Source organism: Biomphalaria glabrata, chromosome 14 (genome assembly GCF_947242115.1).
Source record: "Biomphalaria glabrata chromosome 14, xgBioGlab47.1, whole genome shotgun sequence".
Classification (NCBI taxonomy): domain Eukaryota; kingdom Metazoa; phylum Mollusca; class Gastropoda; family Planorbidae; genus Biomphalaria; species Biomphalaria glabrata.
The window spans coordinates 23211509-23239004 of NC_074724.1; the positions used below are offsets into that span (position 1 = coordinate 23211509).

Consider the following 27496-nt stretch of genomic DNA (forward strand, 5'->3'; position numbering starts at 1 on the left):
TTACTACTAAAACTATTTTCATAATTTATCTTATAATATCCGTTTTAAAATGATATTTATGCCAAAGGTTTTTAAGTCGATTACATTCGTCAAATATCAACAGATGAGTTACGATTACAACTTTAAAGTCGATTCTTTCGAGTTCAAGGCCAACTAGTCTAATGCGAGGTAGCTGGACACTGTTTTAAATCTACTCACAGTAAGCGTCCACAAAATGTTGCTCCCTCTGGAGAGTCAGGTTGTAATGGCGGAAATCACAGTCTTTAGAGATGAAGGAGGTCACTCCATCCTGGACAAAACAACGTAGCCGAGTTAGACAAAAATATAGGGGAGAATAGTCCATCGTGGCAACTACATTTTCATGTTGTTTATTTGTATGTATGTATATGAACACTGCTTTGATTTTCTAAAAAATGTTTTGATCGAATCTATTGACTATGTAGCTAGCAACGTAATATCAGGATGCCAACCAACAAACACGTTTTGGAGATTCCCTTTATTGGCGGAGAACTGTGTAATATAATAGCTAGTTTCTTGGTGTCTCTGGTGTACAGAATACCGGAAGTGTTGATAAGCTAGGCATTTTTTTTCCTCTTCTTAGCACTAAAATAAAATTTCTCAGCGCTTTTGCTAGTACAAAGCAATTTTCAGCATTGAGTTATCAACACACTATCTCGATATAGGTCCTTGATATGGTTTAGTTTGTCTAGGTTGTCTTGAAAATCTCGCCCAAGCTTCATCTTTTACATTTTTTAAAATTTATATCACACAACATTTCTCTACATCGCTTTCTCTTCTTTTGTCTATGCTGCTGTCATTGTATTGCTAAGAGAATGTCCCAACAGGATCCTAAAATGTAAACTAATACCAGGCTACTGTGTGTTTAAACTATGTAGTGCACATCCCCTAAGAAAGGGTCTGAAGCAACACACTCTCTAACTAGGTCACTCACGTGATTTAGCTCACACAGGTAAGCTAGGTTAAAACTGGCCACTTCCAGACCAGCGTCCGCTAACATGAGATACAGGAACACTGCCAGGTCACTGTGACATAAGAGACATACAGGCTATTTTAAGTGTAGAACTAAGTGACAAGTGACATGTCATAAACTTGAAATGTTAGCTTAATAAAACGTCTGCTTTAGTGACAGGTCAACTTACTAGTTCTGGTTCCTGTAAGCCAGCACGGCATCTCTCAATGGTCTGCCCAGAAGACTTGTTTTCTCGCCAATAAACCGGGCCCACCTGTAATAATATCAACTTTACTTGACCAAAAATTGACTAGAAACAGTAATATCAACGAATAATAATTTACTCTACTGACTTGACACAATAACACATTGTACAATTTAATCTACTGAATCGACACTGTAACACATCAACGTGTGACAATTTACTTTACTGACCTGGTAAAGTAACACATCAATGTGTCATAATTTACTCTAATTACTTAGCACAGTAACACATCAATGTGTCATAATTTACCGACTTGGCGCAGTAACACATCAATCTGCGACAACTTACTCTACTGCTATGACTGAGTTTTTTGCATTATGTGGTGTTCCCCTGGACATGAGAAAAGCATACCACACACCAGCATCAATCTGGTTCCTGACCGCTGACCACTGATACTCCACAAGGGCCTTGTCCTGTAGGCAAGTAAAACCAAATCTCGTCACTAAATAACCAGAAACATTAAAACTTCATTCAAATGAATAGTTCGAAGGACAAACGTATTCTAGAGTCAACCCACTGATTGGCATAAACCGCTTGTTGCGACTTAACTGGTTCAAGTTCAAATCTCGGTGTTGACTAGGAATTTTATTTTAAATGTCAGATTTGACTCGAGGTTATGAGATTCGTACAGAGAGCAAAGAGCTTGCTATAGTAGCATGGAAGACGAACAGCAATAACAATAATAATAACAATATCCAGGCTCTCTGCAAACTGCACCACACACACCACCAACATAAAGAACTTGACAACTCAGGGCTCTAAAAGTAACGTAATAGTTTAATGTCCAATAAATCACAGCCAATACTGTACAATTGGCAACACGTAACACAAGACTGTACAATTGGCAACACGTAACACAATACTGTACAATTGGCAACACGTAACACAATACTGTACTATTGGCAACACGTAACACAAGACTGTACAATTGGCAACACGTAACACAATACTGTACAATTGGCAACACGTAACACAAGACTGTACAATTGGCAACACGTAACACAAGACTGTACAATTGGCAACACGTAACACAAGACTGTACAATTGGCAACACATTACACAAGATTGTACAATTGGCAACACGTAACACAAGACTGTACAATTGGCAACACGTAACACAAGACTGTATAATTGGCAACACGTAACACAAGACTGTACAATTGGCAACACGTAACACAGGACTGTACAATTGGCAACACGTAACACAAGACTGTACAATTGGCAACACGTAACACAAGACTGTACAATTGGCAACACGTAACACAAGACTGTACAATTGGCAACACGTAACACAAGACTGTACAATTGGCAACACGTAACACAGGACTGTACAATTGGCAACACGTAACACAAGACTGTACAATAGGCAACACGTAACACAGGACTGTACAAATATCTCTCCGTTAACCATGTAACTTTGATTTTTACAACCGTTTGTACTACCGTATTAACTCCTGCACTGGCCTCTCCACTCGTTCCGGGATTTCACTGGGTTCGACTGTTCAGGACTGACTTCACATACTGGTCTCGTTGTGTCGGAATCGATCGCAGACCAAGATCAAGACGCCGTTTCGTACTAGCAATGTGTCTTGACTGTACTTTACAGTACTCCGCCGTAATGCGCCATACAGAACCACACTGAACTGTGCTGTAGCGGCGCCTTCGACACGGAGGTCACGGCTGTAGTCGACCCGGACTGTAATGAACCGTCGTACTGAGCCGCCCGACTGTGACACCCCCGCTCTTTATATAGGGTCCTAATGGCCTTCTAGAACCGGACGGAACGTCGCTCGACCATTCTGGTAGATCACATGACTACATTTCTTGTGACGCTCCTGAGCTCTATTCACAACACATATCCTTCCTGCGGTGGCTGACCGTCACAGCTCATAACGGTTGACCGCTCGTCCAGCGCTGGGCTGGGGCGATTGGCGTCGGTTGCGATAGTGATGACCTTTAAGGACGAAATGTAGCATATACAAAATACAATTATCTTAAAATTATTTATTTATTTTTTGTTAAACTCCGATGCTTTTTTTTGTCAAGAATCTGTTGTCACATTTATTAAATATAAATATTTCTAAGCATTTTAATAAAAAAAATAGTAAAATGTTTACTAGTACAACTTTTTATGCAGAATTTAAATATTGTAAACAGTAAATCAAATTTGAAAAACCCTGTTAGTTTATAATTGGCTATCTATTTATCTTCCAAAAATGTAACCCCATTAAACATATCAAGATGAAATGAACCAATTACCACACAATAGTCCTGCTATCCAAACACTCAAAATAATAGTAGTATTAGTGTATGCCAAATGTGTATATCACATTAATGTTTTGTACGGTCCAAGGGAACTAAACTCAAATATAAAGAGTTCTTTTTGAAAAACATGCGTTATGTCCCTTTAATGGACAGTTTTTTTTTAATTTTTGTTTGTGGTTCTATTCTAGCAGGTGACGTGACCAATAGTTCATAGGAAAATCATTTCTCTGTTAACTCGTTCTGTGACAAATAGCCCACGACCAAAGTATAGCATTAGTATTCTCGTCGCTTGTTTCATTACTTAAAGTAATGGTCGTGAATGAATAGGCTAAGTCACCCCCCCCCCCCCCCCCAAGCAGCAGATGTGTCCAAGGATTGAAAAACATTTTGGATCACTAGCGTCGCAGCTTTACGACATGGCCTAAATTGTGCCGATGTGCCAAAAATTTAAACTCTGCCAGGGTGCAGCACTGTTAGCCACAAGCTGCAAGAGTTGGGGACCCCGCCTTATTTTAATGGAACAATTTGAAAGAGAAGATTAAAAAGTAATAAAAGGCTTGTCTCCGAGTCAATATATTGTTGTAACCCTGCCTTGCACAAGTGCTTGAGGTGCGCACTAGCGCACTAGTGAACGTAAACAGGAAGACGCTAGAATGGAAAGAAGAACAGTGCATCAGGAACTGTGAAGAGTCTGAATGTTTGGAAAACTAAGAGGCCAACTTTTGTGCTGCCTGAAGGTTGTAGTAGGGACCTGGAGCGAAACGGGGAAGGCTGTCGTTGGTCCACATTCGGGTTAAGTAGCAAAGGACTGGTATACTTAGTAATAAGACACTGATGAAGCTGAAGGATGTTATGTGTTTACCCTAGTGAATAAACACAACTATTATTTCCTGTTAAACTGTGTTGAGTTGCATGCCTTTTCGTTGAGTGCCTACCCTAGAGTTGCAACAATATTAAGTGATTACACAGTCCTCGATGTGATCCATTTATTTTAATCACATCCAACGCAGAAAAAAAAAAGTCTTCAGTCTTCCGGTGGTCGATGTAAGTTCTACACCTGTCTTCGGCAATATATTTCCTTATGGTCTCGCATATGTATCCCGTGGCTATTGTAGGAGATCCCCGCTTTTTAGAAATATCGGCGTTACCAAGTCAGTGGTCCGCAATATAGGTAGTTATGAAAGCTAGCCAATGGTTCACACTATATACCGGTATAGATACATGTTGCATGGAGAGTATTCTTGCAGACTTGCCCTATCATCAGAAATAATAATAATAATAAGTATTATTATTATTTGATTTATAGGTACAGCAGAGCTTAATTAAAAAGAAGTTATCATATAAAATGTGTTTAATTATTTATTTTTTTTTTGGGGGGGGGGTATCTCCCTTTACGTACATCACCTGCAATTTATTTTGGGTTGATGGCACATCGGCAAAATTTAGGCCATGTCGTGCTCCATCGAGTGGAGAATAAACTTTTCGAATTTATCGCACCATCAATAAATGAAAAATTACCTTATTATATGGCATTAAACCATTGTCTTTTTGCGAAATATTTTTTTTTTACTCAACAAAGAAATGCGTACCGCCATACTCCGTGCAGGTATGACTTTGTGTGCAATCAAGAAAAATGTAGGCCTATACTATTAAAGGAAAGAATTCCGACATAATAAAGAAGTACACAATATAAGAAATATTGGCCTGTTATATGTGCTGAGCATAGAATGCAATGTCGACATTTTGTTTATATAATGCTGTTCCAGAATTGTGGCATAATAATATTTATGAATATGTTCATTATTAATCTGCGCCTTTAACAAGGGACATTACTTCCTACTAACCATTACTTACCACTAGCCAACTTAACAGCCTTTTTAATAACCTACTTACCAGATCAATTGGTGACCCCGGAACTAATCCGAAGTGATACATGTGACCCAAATAGTAGCCGCTATCCAAGTTACCCAATTGTTTAGACAGCTGGAACAGTCGGAATGCCTCGGTGTAGTTTTTATCAGTGGACAGAGCCAACCAGCCCAGTGCCACCAAAGCCCCCGGGTTCTTCTGTAGAGTAACAACAGCAGAAAAGTACAGAAGAGAACACACAGACATCGATAAAGATTCAATAATTTTAACATAGAAATTAATATTTAAAAAAACATAAAAGGACAAATAATGTTACAAAAGTACTATCTTTATTCGCAAGATTTGAAAAAAAAAAAATACTTTTAGAGAATTTCAATGCAAAGTAGCAATTATTTTTTAAGATAAGATTTAACATCTTCTTTACTGTTACCAATCATTTGATATTGTTATAATTAGCTCCCGTAAGAGCCGTAAAAAATTGCACTAGCCGACCGGTTAAAGTCGTCTGTGCGGGGTATTGGGAATAGTTTTCAACTAGCAATAACCACGCCTCGGTAAAACCTCATTGGCTATGGTACCGCCACTGCGCAAAGCTAAAGAAATATGGTATCTAGAGGAGGTGAACAAAAAAATTGTGTAACTTGTTTATAGTTTTACGTAGCATTTAATAATTTAAAATAATAATTTTACAAAAATTTAAATAAAAATGACAATAAAATTAAATTTATATGTTGCTTTTCAATATTATTAAAACTAAAATTTTTAAAGTTTTTGTAAATAAGTATGCTTAATTTAAAAAAAAGGAATGTAAAATATAATCATTGAAGGGGCGAAATCTTATAGGTTATTTCTAAGGGCAGTAACCCAGATTTCTCTTTCAGCTCCCATAAATTAATAAATCAATGAATGTGGAAATTTCAAAAGGAAGGATTAAAATATTTTATAGAGATAAAAATGATAAGTCGTTTTCAACAACAAAAATTCTGTAATGTCACTTAACAAAGCGTCAGAGCATGATATGTAAATTAATATATTGTCATTTTAAATTTGCACTTACAAATAGATCTAGATAACCTGTTTTATTATGGTGCTTTACCAGACAAAAAGTATAGATAAAATTGTGGACAATAACACACACCTGCTCAGCTGCCCTTTCCAGCATAATCTTTCCCTCTGTTCTGTTGGCTTCTACTCCGAGACCCTGGAAATATTTAAGTAGAGCTACAGTTGGTATTTTGAAATGTAAAATTTGAAAATTATTTTTGGTAAAAGAACAGTAACTGTAAATAATGTTACATTGTTATATTTTTTAAATTTAAATCTTCTACTTGTTAATTGATTATTATTCTATTTAATTATTTTTTTTATTTTGTTTGTATTATTTGTTTTGTTTGTGTGTTAGGTTTTTTTTTTTCAAAGGGAGATAAACAGCAATTTACTTTTTTCTAATGGTTTCGGATTTACACAGTTATTCCTCTTACACCAGTCTTATGATTTCATCATAGCATGGTATAATTTTTTTTTTTTTTTTTACATGTGTAATATTGTGTATAATAGATAAACAAATAAAATATATAAAATACATCTTTAAATAACAAAGCTTATATTAAGTATAATTGTATCAATTATTCAGAATGAATCACGTAATTAATTTGTAACAGATTTAGACAAGCGGTTCTCAACCTTTTTGCTTGGAGACCCCTTTTTACAACGTATCACTATGCGGCGAGACCCAAATGTGCCTTCATTTAATCGTAAGCCTAAGTAACTGTGCTTTTTTCGAATGTTATAAAATCGTAATAGCAATGTAAATATCTGATTCTGACATGCATTGCTAAAGATTTATGCTTAATCACGAAATTAATTATACAGTTTCTACTATATCTTATATTCTTATATATATATTTGCTTATAAATTACAAATAAATGAAAATATATTGCTTCCATTTATCTACTTATCAAATGCGCATTGACCACGTGACAATTCGAAAGTCAGGCAGAGCAGGAGAGTGTTCTGGACAAAGGTATAAACTACAACGCTACAATATTGTTGCTACAGTCTGTGCGAAGGTTGAACTTTGTTTCTTGAACTTATCTGGATTTCTTTAGGCAGTCTTCGCAAGAGCTCACTAAATGTCATTTTCTGCATCAAGTCTTTTTTCTCTATTTAGACGATAACCAACAGGCTGGAAAACCATGTTTCGCAAAAATATTTTATTGGAAATTGGGAAAAGGTGCAACAGAGACAAATCGAGAAATGACTGCAAACATTTGATCCAGGTTGAGTAATTGATATTGAAGTGAAATTATATAAGCAGCATCGCTATTAATGAAGAAATTCTTCTGTGATGTCACCGGAGCCTCATCAACTTTGACTGTGAACTGACTTTTGGCGAGTGCAAACGGTATGTCATATAGATTTGGAAAGTAGAATGAAATGTCGTCTGCAAGCACGCGCTAGTGTTCTTTCACATTTTCTCTATAAATAGTAAATAAGACTGTGTGAATGTTACCGTGATCAATTTTTAAATGCATAAAAAAAAAAACCTGTTCACTCAGTGCTGAAGCCTCATAAAGAAGACTATTTCAAATTATACCACCACATCTGTCAAGTACAATTTCCTTCTCTTGTTCGATACCAAACAATATAATTAATTACAAATAGTTAATTAACTAATTTTTTAAATTGAAATTTCAGCTTAATCCGAGATTGTGTGTGGGAGAAAAAACGTGTACAAACCATACATAGGCCGTACATACAGAGTAAGTTAATATAAGCTTTGCAAAAAAATATAATTTGTTCCAAAGAATAATATACGATTTAGTACAATACTTTACTCATCAATACTTGCGTATTCATGCACCGGATACGCCAAAAAAAAAGTTTGTCAATTATGGATTTGTCTCCAAATAAGAAAAAAAAATCTTAAATGCGTCTTACTTAGATGCAAGACGTCGCGAGTCACTACCTACACAAACAATAAACACCATTGATTCGAGATTGGGTGTACAGACTTTTTACCAGACAGACAGAATGAGTTGATACAAGCGTTGTCAAACTAAATAAAAATAGTAACTACCAAATGTACAGTGTGAACGTTTACAACTTCTAAAAAATTCCAAGTTTCGGGACATCTATATGCAACGTGATGTGTGAGTAGGCCCACGCCCAGGTCGTGTAAAGGTATTTCATCAATTCTTACCCTATATTGCATCAATCCGTAGCTGACCATAGCGTTTTGGTTCCCAGCTTGGGCGCCGTCTCTAAACACATTCAAAGCATTATGTAGATTCCTCTTGACGCCTTGAGCCCCGTGATATAACATGTAGCCCAGTTCTGTCTGAAAAGAGATTGGGACATAAACACGTTGAAAAAGGGGGGGGGGGGGCTACTAGGATTGACCTGGACTTGATCCTGCTCTACGTCACACGCCTGTCACGTGCATTCTTGTGCGTCAAATGCATTCTTCAATGAAATTCATGCAAATAATGAGGTCAATGAATATGTGAAGAGGAAGCAACCAATGAAATGTTCTTTTACTTTTACTACTAGACAATAAGGGAGGAGTTACCTGTGCAGTGGCCACGCCTTTCTCTGCCTGGTGTTTTAGCCACATGAAGAGATCCCCAATCTCACTGGTTAGTGCTTCGATTTTTGCTTCGTCGATAAGTCGAATATACTCAGTGGCGACCTGGGCATGTGGGTCAAATAAATTGTAGATACAAAAAAAAATGTGGTCTATCTACTTTATATGTAGCTACAAGATATGGTCATTGTTTACAAAGATGAATGTCGTATCACGTGGTATCAAGACTTTCGATGTCCCGAAGGTCACAGTGGTATATGCTTTGGATTCCCCTCTACAATGCCGGCCTTAGGCATAGGATAGTCAAACAAGACAGCCGGATAGGGCCTCCAATTGGTGGGGCCTCGCACAGGACTCAACGTTTTTTAAGACAAGAAATAGCTGAACTTGTGCCAAATTTTATTATTGAAGTCACTAGCCTGACAAGGTTTTTCCTTTGTTTATTTTTAGCGGCCCCCGAAAGGGGAATAGACGCTATTAGTTTTGTGTGGTCTATCTGTCCGTCCGTCATAAAAATACACCATTTTTACAACTATTCACTATTAATAATAGTCTGAGTATTAATAGTTACAAACACGAGAGGCTATTCAGTAAGGGAGACTAGAATTTACCATATTTTAAAAATATTTATGCAAATGGTATTAGACTTTTTGTCAAAAAAAAACTTTTTTTTTTACACTTCTATTGCTAGGTTAAGAAAGTTCTGACATACAACTACTAGATTTACAAGAAAATGTTGACGTTTATTTTTAAAGAGAAAAGCATCTATTCATTATGCATATAAGTAGAACATAATTTAAAACAACAATTAATGAGTAGTTTTTAATAAAATAGCGTGAACTGCTGGAGAGAACCACTATGCGTATCACTGAACTAAAGAATTATTTTTTTTTACGGATTTCTTTCTTCTTGGCGCTTTGAATAAGAGATCGACCCTTTACAAAGCAATTAGATCAATTAGATAATCATTATATGACATCAGTTAGGCCAGGTTCACATTTAACTTCCCCTTTACTTTCACCTATCCTTTGGTCTGCTGGACCGTTGGGGCACCACATAAGAACTGTCAACCTTCTTGTTCCATTCTTCTCTGTCATATGCCTTTGATAGAATTTCATTCTGATATTCTTGAAAATATTAAAAACCTGCCTTTTTACCTGCCTGGGTGGACTACTTCGGGGACCGATTTTGAGTTTGTGTTTCCACACAAATTATCTTTGTAACCTTGTTTTTATCTCATTTGGGGCCACCAAATTCACTTCGCCTAGGACCTCCAATGGACCTCATTCACCAATCGTAAACAAACAACATTTAGTCACGTGATCTTATTGATAAAACAACGGAAAAAAACTGTCACGTGACAACCAACATGAATTAAACATGAGATCGTAAATTATATAGAAGAGATAGAGCACCACATGGCTAAATGTTGTTTGTTTACGATTGGTGAATGAGGTCCATTATCTAAGACCGGCCCTGCCCTAATAATGGTCCCGCTTCTATCTTCTGCAAGGGGTTGGACTCAATAATCTTCATTTCCGAAGGAAAACTTGGAACATATGATGCAAAATAAAAATAGCTTGATATAATTGTCTAAATGATTGTCTATATAATTACTCCTATATAAGCAAAGTTCTTTTTTTTTTAAATGCCTCTAATGCCTTCCTAGTATCCGAAAAGATATTTGACTTATTTTATTACATAAATATCTTGTGTTTGGTTGTGGAATGAGCAGGGAGGCGGTTTTTACCGGGAGAGAGGGATCTTTCTTTTTAAGTGACATAGTATTTTTTTTATTCTCAAACAAAAGTTGTTTAAATAGGCTTGAAATGAAGTGTGGATCGAGTCTATTGGGACACGGAAACATGCCCGAGCCCTAAATATCTGAGCAGGTGATAAGTATGACGTCACCTAAGCCTTACGTCAGTCTCTTTGTGTTCCTCCTTATCGTTCCTGGTTCTGTCTGCCACTTGCTTGTAGTACACTGGAAAGAAAGGAAGAAGAAGGGAAGAAGTCAAAGTAAACTTACTGTTCACTTAGCTAGGTATTTTTCACTTTTCCTGGATGTTTTTAAGCTGTCTAGACTAGCCTACTACATTATTGTCTCTTCACTGTTTGATAATTCTAAAATATTTTACCGTTAGATTTAAGAGAGGCTTAAAACCTTTGTAGTTTTCAATTAAAAATGTATTTTTAAAAAAAGAAGTTGCGTTCATGTAATTTTGAAGAGTACAGTACGCGACATTTTAGTGCAGCCATGTTGACTCGTAGAGTACATCCTTTTTCTTTGACTTGACCAGTTTAAATCGTCTTTCATGTTTCCTCTAATTTTCTCTTAGGCTACAAAAATGATAATAAGTATAAATCTGTCTAGTTTATTTGTGTGGATGTTTAAGTATGTTCTAGGTTTGTTTGTTTTTATTTGAGTTGCATTGCTGTTTTGATGGGTGGGTTGATGTTCGTTTCAGACTTTTCTCATGATGGTCCCGAGTTGGCTACCCCCTGTCATTCCTTGTCGTCTTGCAGAAGACTTGGACTGTAGCAGCGTTCAATTCCGGGGGAGCGTCTAACTCTAACAGGTCAATACTCATACGCTTCTTTTTAATAACATCAAATAAAAAAAAAACATTTTCATGTTCTAAGTTGTATTAAAAGTTTAATTTTTAAAAGAAAGTCTAAAAGGAAAAGATCAATACAGACTGTAAGCGACATCCTTGTCCAGTGGGGCTCCGTCCATTCCCATCAGATGTCTATGACCCAATGCCATGATAGAAAAAACATGTTTGTTTAATGTCCCCAGCATAAAGTAAGCCAAGCTCTGAAACGAATACGTTTTTTTTTGTTACAAAGCTTATATCAACTCACTCTGTCTGTCTATCTGTTTGTCTGGTAAAAGTGTGTTCACGCTATTTCTCTCACACTCAATTTCGGATCACGCTGAAACTTCGCACAATTATTCATTGACATAAACAATACATGACTATTGACATGAATTGATAACAAAGTAACAATCAGACAATTAATTACTAGTAATTCATTATTTTGTTTATTACCAACAAGGGAAACTAATACTTCAGTATTTACATATATGGCTAAATTTGTTGGGTTTAGTCCCCTTAAATAAATGTTAACGCTATTTCTCCCTCACGCATTCTCCGATCAAGTTGAAACTTTAAACAATTATTTATTGTACCTAACAAAACATGAATTAATAAACAAAAATACTCAATCAGTCAATTAATTATCGATGATTAATTATTTTGTTTGATCAGTTATTTGATGTCAAATATTTATGAGAAGTTAAGGCCTACATATTGTTCATATTTTCAGAGCTCTAAGCATCATGCCACTAGACTATCTGATGAAGCTGGCCTCTCCACCAACCAACAAAACATTAAACGCTTCCATCCCTTTCCCACTTGGTGTCGCCCAACGACCCCAGACATACGCTTGAAATTAGTAGACCCTAATGCCACTAAGCAAAGCCGTTCATCTAATGACCTTCAAATCCTAGCTCTGGAGACCATTAATACCTTCAAGCCCAGTGCTATTTTTGCATACACTGATGGGTCGGCATTAATAGATTCTGGAAGAGCAGGCTATGGAGCCTACATCGACTTTCTTGGCTCTTACACAGTCAAAATCTTTGGACCATGTGGTATTGTTTGCAGCTTTGATGCGGAGACCATGGCAGTCTGTGAAGCCTTAAAAGTCATTGACTCTCAACTCGGCGAGGGACATTTGAGGGCAACACAGATTGTTGTGGTCTCTGACTCAAAATCTGTACTACAGGCTTTGCAAAGCCCCGGACCATGGCCCACCAATATCAACACTGTCATCATGGCTTCACCTGACATTAAACAACGCTAAGGCACCCCTGTAATAATGCAGTGGGTACCGAGTCACATAGGTGTGACTGGCAACACAATTGCAGACTCTTTCGCCCACCAGGGAGGGCAAATTCCACCCACTGATCAGGCTGTAAGCTTTCATCGTGCTCTGGCTATAATACAAAAAACAGAAATGGAAAAGTGGTTTGAGTGCAGGGACAAGTCCCAAAAAGCCCGTGGAGTCTGGGAGCGCATGAGGCGCCCTGACCGCACTTTCCCGTGGTAGAGGCTGTCCAGGCCTGAGCAAGCTATTATAGCACAGTGCAGGACAGGCCACTGTCCTGTTGGCTCATATTTCTCGCCGCTATGGCCAAATTTTGATTCACGGTGCCCCCGCTGCGGGGAAGAAGAGGAAACCGTGCCTCATATTCTGTTTGACTGCCCCAGACTTGCTGATCTCCGCCTCGACAGGTCTGGGAAACCCAAAATTCTCGACCTGTATGGCGACATTTATGCACTACGCAAGACAGCAGGGTTTCTGTACAGGGCTTTTGCAAGAGAGGATTTGAGCCTCTCAAGCCCTCACTCTAATGGAGTTTGATGATGATGATGAAGCTTCAATGTAATTAGTTTCGAGCTCATTACCTAAACAAAAAAGTGTACGAGTTTTAGCTACTCGAAAAAAAAATTAAGTTGATTCGATTTCTAGCTTAAAAGAGAAGGCAATGGCCTCCTGATGCCTCCAACCTCCGGTAACGATGGCAACGTTCTGGTATTTAAGAAAACAACAGCAAAGAAACTCCTGAAACTTAGCAGATTCGTGCCAAGGTTGGCTATTCTTTTGGGAGAATACATTGTAAATTACTTATACACCCGCCTCACAACCCCCCTATAGTATATTGAATTGTTTAGAAAATAGTAATCTATGTGTGAGCAGGTCAGGCAGGCGCGAGTGGGAGAGGACCTATTCTCTGCTCAACATTAAATTTTATACAGTAGGCAGATGTTAGCGCTACTGGGTGGGCTCAATCTGTGACACCTCAGTCTACGACCAAGGGGCTAGAGTCGCCTAAGTAACCAGACATACTAACCTAAACTAAATGAAAGCAAGATAACGAAACTTTAGTTTAGGATAAATAAACAAACGAAACTTTATTAACAAAAATCAATAGTAAAATATAATATATACACTACAATGAAAACAACTAATACTAACCCTCTAAATCTACGACACTACAAACACCAACAAACTAACCAAACCAACTATCTAACACAAACTGATCAAAACAACTTTCTAACTTATAAAGAGAACTACAACTACCACACTAGACCTAGAACTACACAAACACACTACAATAAACTAGACTAGATCTACAATATTCTACTACTACAACCAACAGTTTAAAACAGCAGTAACAATAGCAGGCCGTCCCAGGTACAGAATAATAAAATAATTAGACGACAGACCACAAAGATCTTTAGCTGTCACACAGACAGATATGGGACTGACCACTGGTCAAATGTACACTCAACTGTTTTAAGAATGTAGTACATCACTTTTATACTATCCCGCACTAACCTATATAAATTTGCGGAAGTACAATTATAAAATCTGACACTTACCTATACAAATAAAATATATAAAAATAGATCTAACCTATACAACAAAAATACATATAAAACTAGCTCAGGGAGCGCAAGCTCACATATGTATGTTAAATAGATAGGGTCAAAATGAGGTCAATAAATCCATCAATTACTGTGTCGCGACAACCCGTGAATGGACCCGGCCTGCTTAATTTTCCACTCAGATCTCTTCTGAGCTTTTTGTTCCCAGGTCGGAAATGATAGTTGTTGTATACCTTTAATCACCAAGTTATCTTATTCTTAGTCTGTTTTTGGGTCGTCTCCCTTTTTTTGCCGGTACACTATTTTCACTTTTCTATTCTTTCATATTCTTTCAATACAACCTCCTCAACGTAATATCTTGTTTGTTAATTTGTGTCACTATGGATACTCATATCGTGCCAAGCGTTTTTGATAATGTTTTGTTATGACAAACTTATTAGATTTAAAAAAAAACATCACAAGAAGCCGGATGTTTGGTTCAGCGGGTCATCTAAGTCATTACCATAGGATCGAGGAATTTAGTAAGTGAGTACTTAACAAGTGACAAGGAAAGGTCATAAGACTGACCTGCAGCTCATCAAGTGGACAGCCCACCCCGTTGTTCATCATGACGGCCAGGTAATACATGGCGTCATCGTTGCCCAGACAGGCCGCTTGTTTGAACAGCTGGACAACTTTGGAGGCGTGTCTCAAGCCTCGATCACTCTGTGAACGTCAAAACAACAATAGACAATGGACCTCATTCACCAATCGTAAATAAACAACATTTTGCCACGTGGTTCTCTATATCTTCTATACAAATTACACAATTCCTAAAAGCTGTCACGTGATACGTAATTTTCATTGTTTTATCAATATTATCACGTGGCTAAATGTTGTTTGTTTACGATTGGTGAATGAAGTCATATTATGTCGAAAATTAAGTGATAAAATGTCAGTCTTACAGATTACATAGACTATGGTAATCTCCCTTGTCTATACAAATCGGCTCCATAACTCGGAGACTACACTATGAGGTGCATCATGCAGACTTCAACACTCTGTAAACACTCACTGCACAGTGCACACACATACAAGACTTACCACTATCTGAGTGGCATTCTCAATGAGGCCTACGGAGATAGCCATGAAAGCCGCCCTGCTCTCATTGGACTTGGAACTCCTGCTGTAGGCTTCCAAGTCGCCGTGGAGAAAGTTCTTTGACAGATCCATAGTGCCTACAACCTTCTGCAACTGACGGCTGATGTGTCGGTGGTTGCGGAGGTTGAAAGGGCGTTTCATAGGGCATGTCTGAGGGTCTTCACTATTGGATAAGAACTTGGTGAAGAATTGGTATGGGTCGTACTGACATACATCTGTAGCATGGACGTTTAGAAGAGTTAAATGACATTGGCCATTAAAAGGTCACACGTGTTACTCTAGCGTTTAACGTTACAATATGAAGTGTTAAATATCACATAAAAGATGTCGAGATTAAATCCAATTGAGACAATGTGCTCTATGCTTAACTACTATACGTTAAGGGCTTTTTAACAGGTGACGTGAACGGAAGGATTCCTAATGACATCCTCCATGCTGAGATCGCCGAAGGAGTCAGATCCAAGAGACGCCAAGACTAACCTACAGAGGTGTCTGCAGGCTGGATTTCAAGAGTATAAAACATCAAAAGTACTTGGAAGGAAATTGCTCATGGTAGGACAACAAGGAGACAATGCGTGCTGGTACCAACCTCACTGAAAGCTAAAAGACTGAGACGGCCTTACAAAAGAGAAAGAGAAAGAAAACTGCCCTATCTGCTAGCCCTAAAACAGATGCATTCAGTATTGTTTTGAAATTAGCCGCTCCAGAATCGGCTCATTTAGCCACAACAGATCCTGCCCCGATTCAAGAACATCAGTAGCCCTGGGTGCAGCCATCGTCTTGTGAGACTATAAGAGCCATGTAGATAAAACTAAACAATGAGTAGGTCCATCAGACTAAGGGATAGGTGAGGGGAGATAGATTAATGCCTTCACCTGGTCTGTTGTCCAGAACATAACGCCTGTACTTCTGGTAAACATCCACTGCCGTGTCCAGCCAGTTTAGGAACGTCTCACATTTTTCTCTCTTTCTTGTTAAATGAAGCTCAAACATCGGATGGTAGGGATCTGGGAGGGACACCTGGGAAAAGTTGGCAGCATAATTTAAACCCAGTAACACATCTCCAGTCTGTTCTGCTCATCTTCTTTTATTTATTTATTTATTTTTTATTATTTATTCCGCTAATCTTCTAGTTTATTTTGTCATTAAATGCTGGCAATATTAAACAGTTTCAATAACTCAAGTCACCTGGTGGGGCTGAAGAACTCTTTGTCTGTAGTAAACAACTCTTCCCATGTAGCCCACAAAACTGCCCATATTCCAATCCAGACCACCGATAGCCCACAAGCCGGACGTGTCATCCACATACATGTCTTCATTGCTAAATAGATGAGAATCATATCAGATCTTCATTGCTAAGTATCTAAGAATAACAGTAGGTCTTCATTGCTGAATAGATGAGAATCATATCAGATCTTCATTGCTAAGTATCTAAGAATAACAGTAGGTCTTCATTGCTGAATAGATGAGAATCATATCAGATCTTCATTGCTAAGTATCTAAGAATAACAGTAGGTCTTCATTGCTAAAGGCACATTCCTTGTTTCATATGCTAGGACAAAATTTGTACGAATACTCCTTCTTCCCTAGTGCTATTAGAACATGGAATGGGTTGCCTGAGCCAGCCATGAAAACCAGAGACTTGACAGAATTTAAGTCATTGGTTAACGTAACATGCATGGCTAGATTCATGAACTTAGGACGTAATTATCTTTTTTTTTTTGAAGTAACGTCTGTATTTTATAAGATAAGATAAATGTTTTAATATTATATTAAGTTCTCATTGCTAAGTGTGTTAGTATTATATTAGGTTTTCATTGCTGAGTAAATTGTAACAATATTAGGAACATGGCATGTATTGGAGAACTGAGGGAATACATTTAACATAACAAGGGACAAAACTGTGACTAGAAATATAGAGTAAAATCAAGTTGAATAACACCTCTAAGTCCTTGCTTGTAGAGAGTCGTGTGGTTACAAAAGTAATAAAAAAAAAAACAAAAACAGAATAACTATCAAACTGGATCATAAGGCTTTCATTATTTAAAAATTAAAGATTTTTATTTCCTTTTTAACTGTCATTAAATGTGCTTACACATCAGAAAGTGACGCTCAATCAATTTATATTCTTCAAATGAGAGAATCATGCAAGCAGTAATATACATGGGATTACAAGAGGTTTTAAAATATATTAAAAATATCGTTGCTAATGTCGCCAACGATCACTTAGTAGCCCTGGAGGTACATAAGAAAAAAAGTATGAGCGACGAGAAAAGGTATTTTTATTTGTGGTAAATCTAAAAGAAACTTACTATGTATAGGATGTGGTAAATCTAAAAGAAACTTATTATGTATAGGATGTGGTAAATCTAAAAGAAACTTATTATGTATAGGATGTGGTAAATCTAAAAGAAACTTATTATGTATAGGATGTGGTAAATCTAAAAGAAACTTATTATGTATAGGATGTGGTAAATCTAAAAGAAACTTACTATGTATAAGATGTGGTAAATCTAAAAGAAGCTTACTATGTACACTAGCGGATCCAGAACTTTGGAGTGGGGGGGGGGCGATTTTTTTTCAAACCCTAACCCTAACGCCCAGTAAACCCTAACCCTATACATAAACGTGCGTACAGCACACATATGTATATATATATAAGAATAAATAAGCAGTATTTCTCAGTATTTTCATGCATTCTTCACTGCAGAAACGCATTCTCCTGACAGCTCTTTATCCATCAGTGGAGTTCGGGGCGAAGCCCCGACGCCAAAAAGCGTTTTCTTGCATTTTTCACTGCAGAAACGCCTGCTCCTGACTTCTACAGCTCACTATTCATCAGTGAGTTTCGGGGCGTAGCCCCGACGCATAAAGCGTTTTTATGCATTCTTCACTGAATAAAAGCATTCTCCTGACATCTACAGCTCTTTATCCATCAGTGGAGTTCGGGGCGAAGCCCCGACGCCAAAAAGCGTTTTCTTGCATTTTTCACTGCAGAAACGCCTGCTCCTGACATCTACAGCTCACTATTCATCAGTGATTTTCGGGGCGTAGCCCCGACGCATAAAGCGTTTTCATGCATTCTTCACAGAAGAAACGCATTCTCCTGACATCTACAGCTCATTATTAATCAGTGGAGTTCGGGGCGAAGCCCCGACGCCAAAAAGCGTTTTTTTGCATTTTTCACTACAGAAACGCCTGCTCCTGACATCTACAGCTCACTATTTATCAGTGAGTTTCGGGGCGTAGCCCCGACGCATAAAGCGTTTTCATGCATTCTTCACCGAAGAAACGCATTCTCCTGACATCTACAGCTTATTATTAATCAGTGGAGTCCGGGGCGAATCCCCGACTCCAAAAAGCGTTTTCTTGCATTTTTGACTGCAGAAACGCCTGCTCCTGACAACTACAGCTCACTATTTATCAGTGATTTTCGGGGCGAAGCACCGACGCTAAAAGCGTTTTCTTGCATTCTTCGCTGAAGAAACACATTCTCCTTACCTAAAGCTCATTATTCATCCTATTAAAAAAAAGGACCTTTTGAATAATATTGTACTTGAAAAATATTCTAATTTGAATGTATACGCCCTTAATACATTGCAAATAAAACCGATTTGTTCCTTGAAAAGATCAGATACCCCACATATTTAGATTAAGGCTTTGAGGATCGCCGCCGAAAAAAAATGCAATAAATAATATTCAATAAAATTCAAGCATAAATTGTGAGTTATAGTCCCAAATTTAACTAGAAAAATATTAGATTGAGTAGAGGTTGGAAAAAAGGCTAATCATCTCAATCGTGACTCTTATACTGAAAATTTTTGTTTGAATTCTAACTTTTCCAAAGCAAAGTCTTTCTTAAAATAATTATGATAAATTCATGTGAAATTACATAAACTCTGTCTGGAAATGGGAGGGGCGGTAGAATGAAAACGATTTATTCTCGCTCCTTTTTATAATTTCTGCTAATGATTGCATGTGGCATTAAAGAATAAATTATATTAGTGGCTGATTTTTTTTTACATTTTGTAATTTCTTAACTATAATACAAAAAGAAAAATTATTGCTTTGTCCGATAAGGGAAAGGAGATGGCATGTATCGCCCCTGCCACCTTTTTCCTTTTATATTTACTAATCATAAAATTTGAGATTAGAGTGTGGTGCGACATAATATACAAATGGTATCACATATCAATTATATAGAAATTCAACTATTTTTGTTCACAAACTATGATTCCTCCATAAAAATATGACGCCCCCCCCCCACTCAGAGGGCTAGAGCGGGAAGGGCAGTACATGCAATGGCCTCCCCCCCCCCTTACCCCACCGAATCGGCCAAGATACCTGAAGGAGAGCGACATAATATCAAATTTATATATCAATGCAACTAATCTTGCTCACAAACTATGATTTCTCCATAAAAGTAGGACCGCCCCCCCCCCACTCAAAGGGTTTAGGTGGGAAGGGCAGTAGAGGTTTCGCCCCCCCCACACACACACACCAATCGGACAACAGGGGAACGACATAATATAAAGATCGGTTAAAATATCAATAACAAGTTTTAATCATATAGATATTTAATTGATTCTTTTGGCAAGCTGTGATTTCTACAAATAAATTGGACCGCCCCCCCAACTCAAAAGTTTATGGTTGGGGGGGGCGGATTGATGCTATCGCCCTCTCCCGACCCCACCTAATCGGCCAACATACTAGAGGGGGGGGGCGAAACAATCTAAAAATAGTTTGAAATATAAATAATTAGTATATATTATTAACATAAGTAATAAATTCGTATACAAATTGTGTGACTTTTATACTAAAATTCGTCCGCCCCCCCCTTCGGGGGGGGGAGGGGGTCGGCCGAGTGGGGGGGGGGGGGGCGATCGCCCCTACCGCCCCCCCCCCTGGATCCGCCAGTGACTATGTATAGGATGTGGTAAATCTAAAAGAAACTTACTATGTATAGGATGTGGTAAATCTAAAAGAAACTTACTATGTATAGGATGTGGTAAATCTAAAAGAAACTTATTATGTATAGGATGTGGTAAATCTAAAAGAAACTTACTATGTATAGGATGTGGTAAATCCTTCTTTTAAACCAGCTCCGTAGTTGGCAGACACAGTCCACTAAATAGGAAAAAAGACAACAGCATTTCAACCTATCACTAACTGCATAAATATTTCTGTGTTTTAGCGACTAGATTCTATCTGGAATACAAACTTTTCTGTGGTCTAGAGTAAAGACGATGCGAGTCCAAACATTTCTGGGAATGACGTCATTGGTCTTGATGCCTATATAGCCTGTAGTACTTTGCACATCTACTTGGAAATTACCTGGACAGTTCATAAAAAAACAATTAAGATAATCGATTATCTTCAAAAATATCTGCGTCAGAAACTTATACAAAATTATGATCGATTTCAATTCGGTTCATTAGTTTCAAATCGAGGCAATGGTTCCACAAGCAAAGCACGCTATATCAGTAATATATCAGCACCAGTTTCACCCTCATGAGAACCGTTCAATATTTGGTGGTGAGTGAATAAAATTGTTCATTGTTTGTGCAGGTCTCGACGTCTTCCATCTAAGTAAGACACACAGTATTTTCATACATAAATGACAAGCTTTTTGTTTAATGGATATATCCGGTGTAAGCAAGTATTGATGAGTAAAGTAGTCTAATAAATCGTATATTCATTTTTGGAACACAAAGAATTTTTTTTTACAAAGCTTATATCAACTCACTCCGTCTGTATGTCTGTCTGTCTGGTCAAAAGTTTGTACACGTTATTTTCCCACACCCAATCTCGGATTAAGCTGAAACTTTCAACAATTATTTCTTTGAACTGACAACACAAGAATAAAAAAAATATAAAAAATACCAGTTAGTTAACTAACTATTGGTAAATAATTATTTTTTTAGGTATCTTGAACAAGGGAAAGAAATCGTAATTGACAGATATGGTGGTATAAGTTGAATTATTCCGCTATGAGACACAGAGACATTTAACAGGAAGACATCTCTGCTCTGAGACAGACTTTGAGACATTAACATGAAGATATCTCTGCTCTGAGACAGACATTGACACATTGACAGTAACATTTTTATGCATTTAAAAAACGATCATGTAAACATTCACCAAGATACCCCCTTCTTCCCTCTCCCTTTCCCAACTAGTCGGGACAAGTGATAGGATCATAGCACACCGAGAAAGCTAAAGGCTAAACAAAAACAAGTATTTTGTCTAAGTCAATAGTACATATAATTACATGACTGATGAATTGATAAAATTACGTTTAAAACAAGCTTTTTTTTAAAGCACTTTTTTAAAAATGATTTTCATGTTTATTATTTAGTTGGCAACAGTGATCTTTCCATATGCCAAACTAGATCATTTTTATTTTGACTGTTTCAAAATCGTTCGCAATCTCCCTCATTTCATTTTTTGTTTACGTTTTCCAATTTGTTCCATTAAATCGCCACCACATTTCTTTATATCGTTTTCTCTCTCTCTTTTTTTTTTTTTGCGTCTTAAAATATCAAAGTGTAAACAAAGTGAAGATACAGGGGATTACAAATACTAAATATTTAAAAATAGTTTTGAGCTATTGTTACGAAGAGTGTGCGTGTGTGTGTCTATGGTGACAGTGAGAACAAGTCAGCGATTGGTTGGTGGTTATATGGTGTGAATTATGCAAGAAAATGGGCACTGTCGTAAGCTGTCTTGGGTATGCCAAGCGAGTTCAGGTTGACAGAGAATAAAGACGTGTTGTTTTTTTTTCGTTTGCAGTGAGTTCAATTTTGTTTAATAGACCATTTTATATTAGTACTAGAAATCTACTACATTTATTTCATTTTATCTCAAGTTGAATTTGTCTATATTGAAATAAAAGTTACATTTTGTTTTGCTCATAAAAGAAGTTATTCAAGTGATTTCAAGTTGATAAGTTCAACTATACTACGCCTACAGCGGTTTAGTTGTCTACCAGCAGTTTGGTGCTACAAGTTGTACCTGGGGGGTGGGGCAATGCAGCGCCGTGTTTTAGGCTGGAGGGCAAGGTGGCGCCGTGTTGTAGGCTGGAGGGCAAGGTGGCGCCGTGTTGTAGGCTGGAGGGCAAGGCGGCATCGTATGGTAGTCTGGATGGCAAGGTGGTACCAAAGGGAGAATGAGTTGATATTCAACAACAATAATTACACAATAACACAGCTCTACATTGGTAAGAACATATCACAATGAGAAAATATGAATTGATGCATTGAACACAAATAAATAATAAGGGTTGATATATAAAAATATTTTTATATTAAACACAAACTCACCATGTCGATTTATTAATAAAACTGGAGTAAATATTTTCCCTTGACCATCGATGTGCATAAAGAGACCACAACCTTCCGCCCCGTTCAAGCGATACAAGGGACAGTACTCTATAATATAAACCCACATCTCTAACGTCAGCCTAAAAAAAATGTGGGGGAAAATATTTTAAAATGTTGATATTACATATATCTTTAAATGTTGATATTATAGATATTTTAAAATGAATCATTTAGTTTTCTTTTATTTTAAATGATGAAATAAATCATATAGATCTATATAATTCATGTATCCTTTCCTAACGATCGTAATTATACCACTAAATACTTAACTTATATATACTTATATCTTAACTCCTTTGGAGATACAAATATGCATGGGGTCTCCACTATTATACATATAGATGTAAATATGAGTTATTCTCAAGCAAAATATAACTTTTCATTTCACCACAGCTAGTATATATCGGTGTAATCTTATATAATACAGACTTCATATAAAAAAAAAGAAAATGATTACATCCTACGCGTTATGCATCAAATCATGCATATTAACCAAGGACTTAAATTCTGCCAAGTCATTGGTTTTCAGGGCTGGCTCAGGCAACCCATTCCATGTTCTTAAAGCACTAGGGAAGATGAAGCACTTTTACAAATTTATCCTAGTATATGAAACGAGGAATGTGTCTTTGTGTCTTATATAGAACATTGGAAGCTCCTTACTTTGAGAATCTCATAGTTACAGTCTCACTTATACTTTATATTTGAGAGCACACTCTGATCATTTTCAACTAAAATATAAATCTACCAATCAAATGAGTTGCGAGCCATATAATTGTATGATTGTATGATTTCGCAGCAGTATTAAACAAAAATGAAATAATTAATAGTTTTTATAATGTTATAGATCCTTTTTTTTTTTGCTGATGTAATATCAAGTTGTATTTAGAGTCTTAAAATAGCTGGAAGTGCAAATACCCAGACTTCATTGAGACAATTGTGCATTCACTATCGATTTAGACAGCATCTTAAAAGGAATGAATATTTAGTGTCTGGCAGCCATTGGATTTATGTTTAATGTAATTATACTAGAATTTTTCTTTTTTTTTTAAATTTGATAATTTTTTTTCATCAATTGTGGATTGAAATGAATTAATTAGCAATTATATACACAAAATATATAATATTATTGATAACACTTTGCCATCATGAAAGTGACCTCTATAGTGAACTTACTGGGGTGCCCAGAATCTTTCTTGTCTGTCTCTTTCCAGCCCCGGGTCAGTATATTGGCTCAACTGTTTGATTATACCATAGGTGTTCCCGTTGAAAACAGCCGGATAGTCTAACAATACAACACGCTCTGAAAATATAACCAAATGGTGTATATATTTACACATCAATGAAATTTGTTTCTTGTCTATATTCCTGATGTTTTCTTTCCTGGGCGCAGGGCCGGGTATAAAGGAGGACAGGCGTGGCTACTGCCTCGGGAACTCCACAAGAGAGGGGCACCTAGAAATGAGATTTTTTTTTAATTCGAATTTCGACTGGTCATCAGAAAATTTTACGCAGTACTTTAAATCTGCCGTGGCTAAGAAGTGTCCACTTGTAGCCTGCTCGTTATATAGAAATGCAGCTACCTGATTTACGTGTGGGTCAACCCATAGCCTTACCCCCCACACTCAACAATATACATTTTATTTACTAAACTATGCATATTAAATATTTTTTTAAAAAGAAAGAAAATCACATTAAATTTACAAGTATTCTAATTCTTTCATCTAAAATATGGCATGCTTTAAGATATAAGTATTATTATTATTAAGTGGCTTTTATTAAAGCTTTCGAAAACTTATAGGAACCTCCATAAAATCCTCTCTGGGGCATCTACTAAATTAAATCCGACCCTGCCTGGGTGCATAATTAAAGAAATGTTTATCGGTAAATTAAAATTAAAAACACAAATGTCAAACTGACCTTTTTCTACCACACAGGTCTGAGAATCTGAAAACCTGGGCAGACGTTGTAGAATGGGCCAGATCCAAATAGAACATGCTGGACTTTTGAATGGTCGAGAATATGGCGGCAAAACTCCAAGTTTGACGAAATCTCGACTTTTTGCACTAAAAATGTACAAAATGGAACTTAACAAAAAATGTTACTGACATCTAGTAGCAACAGAAAATGTTAACAGTGTAGCTAAAAAATACTGTAAATGTTACACTGTAACTTATCAGTAAAGTTGTTGTTTTTTTTGTTGTTGTTGTTTGTTACAATTATCAGTTAATTGTCTGTTAGAAGGTGACAGGAACTTACTACCAGTAACCACCACTCTCCGTGTCGTTTAGAGACATAACTGTCAGAGATGTTCAGAATACTACAGCTCTTGGTAGTTTCTCGAGACGTAAATGTCCACAGAGACAGACAGACAGACAGACAGACAGATAAACGTGATAGTTATGATTTTAAAAAGCTAGCTTTAAGACTACACGTTACCCTAGGACGGGGTGCGAATATATGCGCGGAGTACGGTCTCCAGACTCATGTAAGTCCAAAGGAGGATCAAAGACAGCCTTACAAACTAGGCTTACAATTAATTCGCTTTATGCCCAGTGTTATGGAGTGTGCGAGTGTATTTGTATTGGCTGATGATTTCTGATGTAATTTAAAGTAGGATTGGTGCAGACGAGTGAAAGGGATGAATGGCGGATGAAAGATGAGCTTTTAATGTGAGTTAATGTAATCTGTTTCATTTGTCCGACATCTAGCTAGTTCATTTGTATTTGTATTTCTACATTCATCTATATTGAAACTGAAAGCGGTTTACATAGTTGTGAATAAAAGTCAAGTTTATATTGTGTACAAGAAGAAGTTTTCGATCTTTATTCGTTAGTTTTGTACCAAGTATTTTACGCCTACAAGAACTATTTGGACTAGTTGTCCCAAAAGAGGACATGTCTCATCTATCCGAACATATTATATATATATATATTTATTATAATGCTGAGTGTACTATTTGCATTAACATAACTAAAGGACTCACGATTTGTTCATACCTTTTAAAGAGAATACTTAGACGCGATCAATTTACAGAAGACGAACCTACGGAATTTAACCTTTTTGTTATTTAGAATCAGAGCTCCACTTTTTTTTTTACACAATACTAACATTCCCCTCCCCTCTTTTTCTAAAAGAATATGTAATAAACGTTCAAACTTTGTGTGTGTGGGTCGGGTTGGAGGGGGGAGGGTGATGAGTTTGAGTTTTGAGTTTACTCACATCGGCACAATTTAGGCCATGTCGTGCCCGGGGGGTGATGTTTGACCTCGTTAAAATGCTGTGACTCACAATGAGCATGGTTGAGTCCACTCAAAGTGTTGTAGGTTCAAAAATAAAAATGAAAAAAAAAAAAAGAAAGAAGGAAACAAGCCCCAGCGTTTTTCTGCTTTCTGACCTATTTAAATTCTTATCATGGAGTCTACAATGCAGTTTTTGTCTTACTTTTTACTCATTTTAAGAAAACTCAATCTTTAATTGCTAATTAGAACTCAGTGTTATATATATATATATATATATATATATATATATATATATATATATATATATATTCTGCACATACCATAAGCTCTGCATTACCAACACATACTTCAGAACAAAACCACAGCACTGTGTCTCATGGAGGCACCCTAGGTCTGGGCACTGGCACCAGCTGGATATGATACTGACACGAAAAAGGACATTGGAAATATACTGCTGACACGTAGCTACCAAAGCGCGGATTGTGATACTGATCATACTTTAGTGTCCTGCCGGACAAGACTGCTGCCAACTAAGATCCACACATCACAAGGAAAAAGAAAATCACGCCTGAATACTACTAGCACAAAAAATCCTGATCTTTGCACCGAATTTGAGAACAAATTAGAGGAAGCTTTTAAAAACTTCTCTGTGACTGAGGTAGAAAAAAGCTGGACGTTTATGCGTGATACAATCTACCAAACATCATCACTGGTCTTTGGAAACAAAACCAAGAAAAGCGAAGACTGGTTTGAAGCTAGTCTACCAGAAATGGAAACTGCCACTACGAACAAGAGAGCAGCCATGCTAATCTACAAGAAGGATCCCACCCCAAGCAACTTAAAAAGGCTCAGAGCTGCACGTAACAATGCCCAAAGAGTAGCGAGACAATGTGCTAACAAATACTGGCAGGAGCTATGCGAAGATATTCAATCTTGTGCCGACTGTGGTAACATAAGAGGACTATATGAGGGCATGAGAAAAGCCTTTGGACCTCACACCAGCAAGTGTGCTCCGCTCAAGTCAAAAGATGGCTCAATCATCAGCGATCGTGCGCTGCAAATGGAACGATGGGTTGAACACTATGCAGAACTCTACCAGATTGAAAACGCCATCTCACCAAATGCTGTTTCCAACTTCCTATCACTTCCAGTTTTGACGGAATTAGACGAAACGCCCTCAGTAAAGGATCTGAGCATTGCCATTGACATGCTTGCACATGGGAAAACACCCGGAGGAGATGGCATACCTGCTGAAGTAATTCAGGCTGGAAAACATGCCCTAATCAAACCACTCCATGAACTGCTAAGCTTGTGCTGGGA

The 27496-nt window shown here is 37.2% G+C and overlaps 1 protein-coding gene and 1 non-coding gene across 3 annotated transcripts in view; both read right to left on the reverse strand.

Moving 5' to 3' along the window:
• Window positions 1–27496, reverse strand: part of LOC106069922 (protein sel-1 homolog 3-like) — a 41374-nt gene that overhangs the window by 4126 nt on the left and 9752 nt on the right. For both annotated transcript variants that reach the window (XM_056009534.1, XM_056009535.1), the window contains exons 4-22: window positions 24855–25000; window positions 24111–24237; window positions 22878–23017; window positions 20777–20889; window positions 20621–20682; window positions 16744–16876; window positions 16431–16575; window positions 15499–15770; window positions 14983–15120; window positions 11657–11774; window positions 10879–10940; window positions 8942–9061; window positions 8573–8710; window positions 6508–6570; window positions 5394–5567; window positions 1524–1648; window positions 1161–1244; window positions 953–1043; window positions 199–289 (exon numbers count right to left, since the gene is read on the reverse strand). In XM_056009534.1, the coding sequence (XP_055865509.1) occupies window positions 199–289; window positions 953–1043; window positions 1161–1244; window positions 1524–1648; window positions 5394–5567; window positions 6508–6570; window positions 8573–8710; window positions 8942–9061; window positions 10879–10940; window positions 11657–11774; window positions 14983–15120; window positions 15499–15770; window positions 16431–16575; window positions 16744–16876; window positions 20621–20682; window positions 20777–20889; window positions 22878–23017; window positions 24111–24237; window positions 24855–25000 (2342 nt within the window). The remainder of the gene's footprint in view (window positions 1–198; window positions 290–952; window positions 1044–1160; window positions 1245–1523; window positions 1649–5393; window positions 5568–6507; window positions 6571–8572; window positions 8711–8941; window positions 9062–10878; window positions 10941–11656; window positions 11775–14982; window positions 15121–15498; window positions 15771–16430; window positions 16576–16743; window positions 16877–20620; window positions 20683–20776; window positions 20890–22877; window positions 23018–24110; window positions 24238–24854; window positions 25001–27496) is intronic.
• LOC129923015 (U4 spliceosomal RNA) lies at window positions 5826–5964 on the reverse strand. The gene has a single exon (XR_008774950.1). It is a non-coding gene; the product is annotated as a U4 spliceosomal RNA (small nuclear RNA).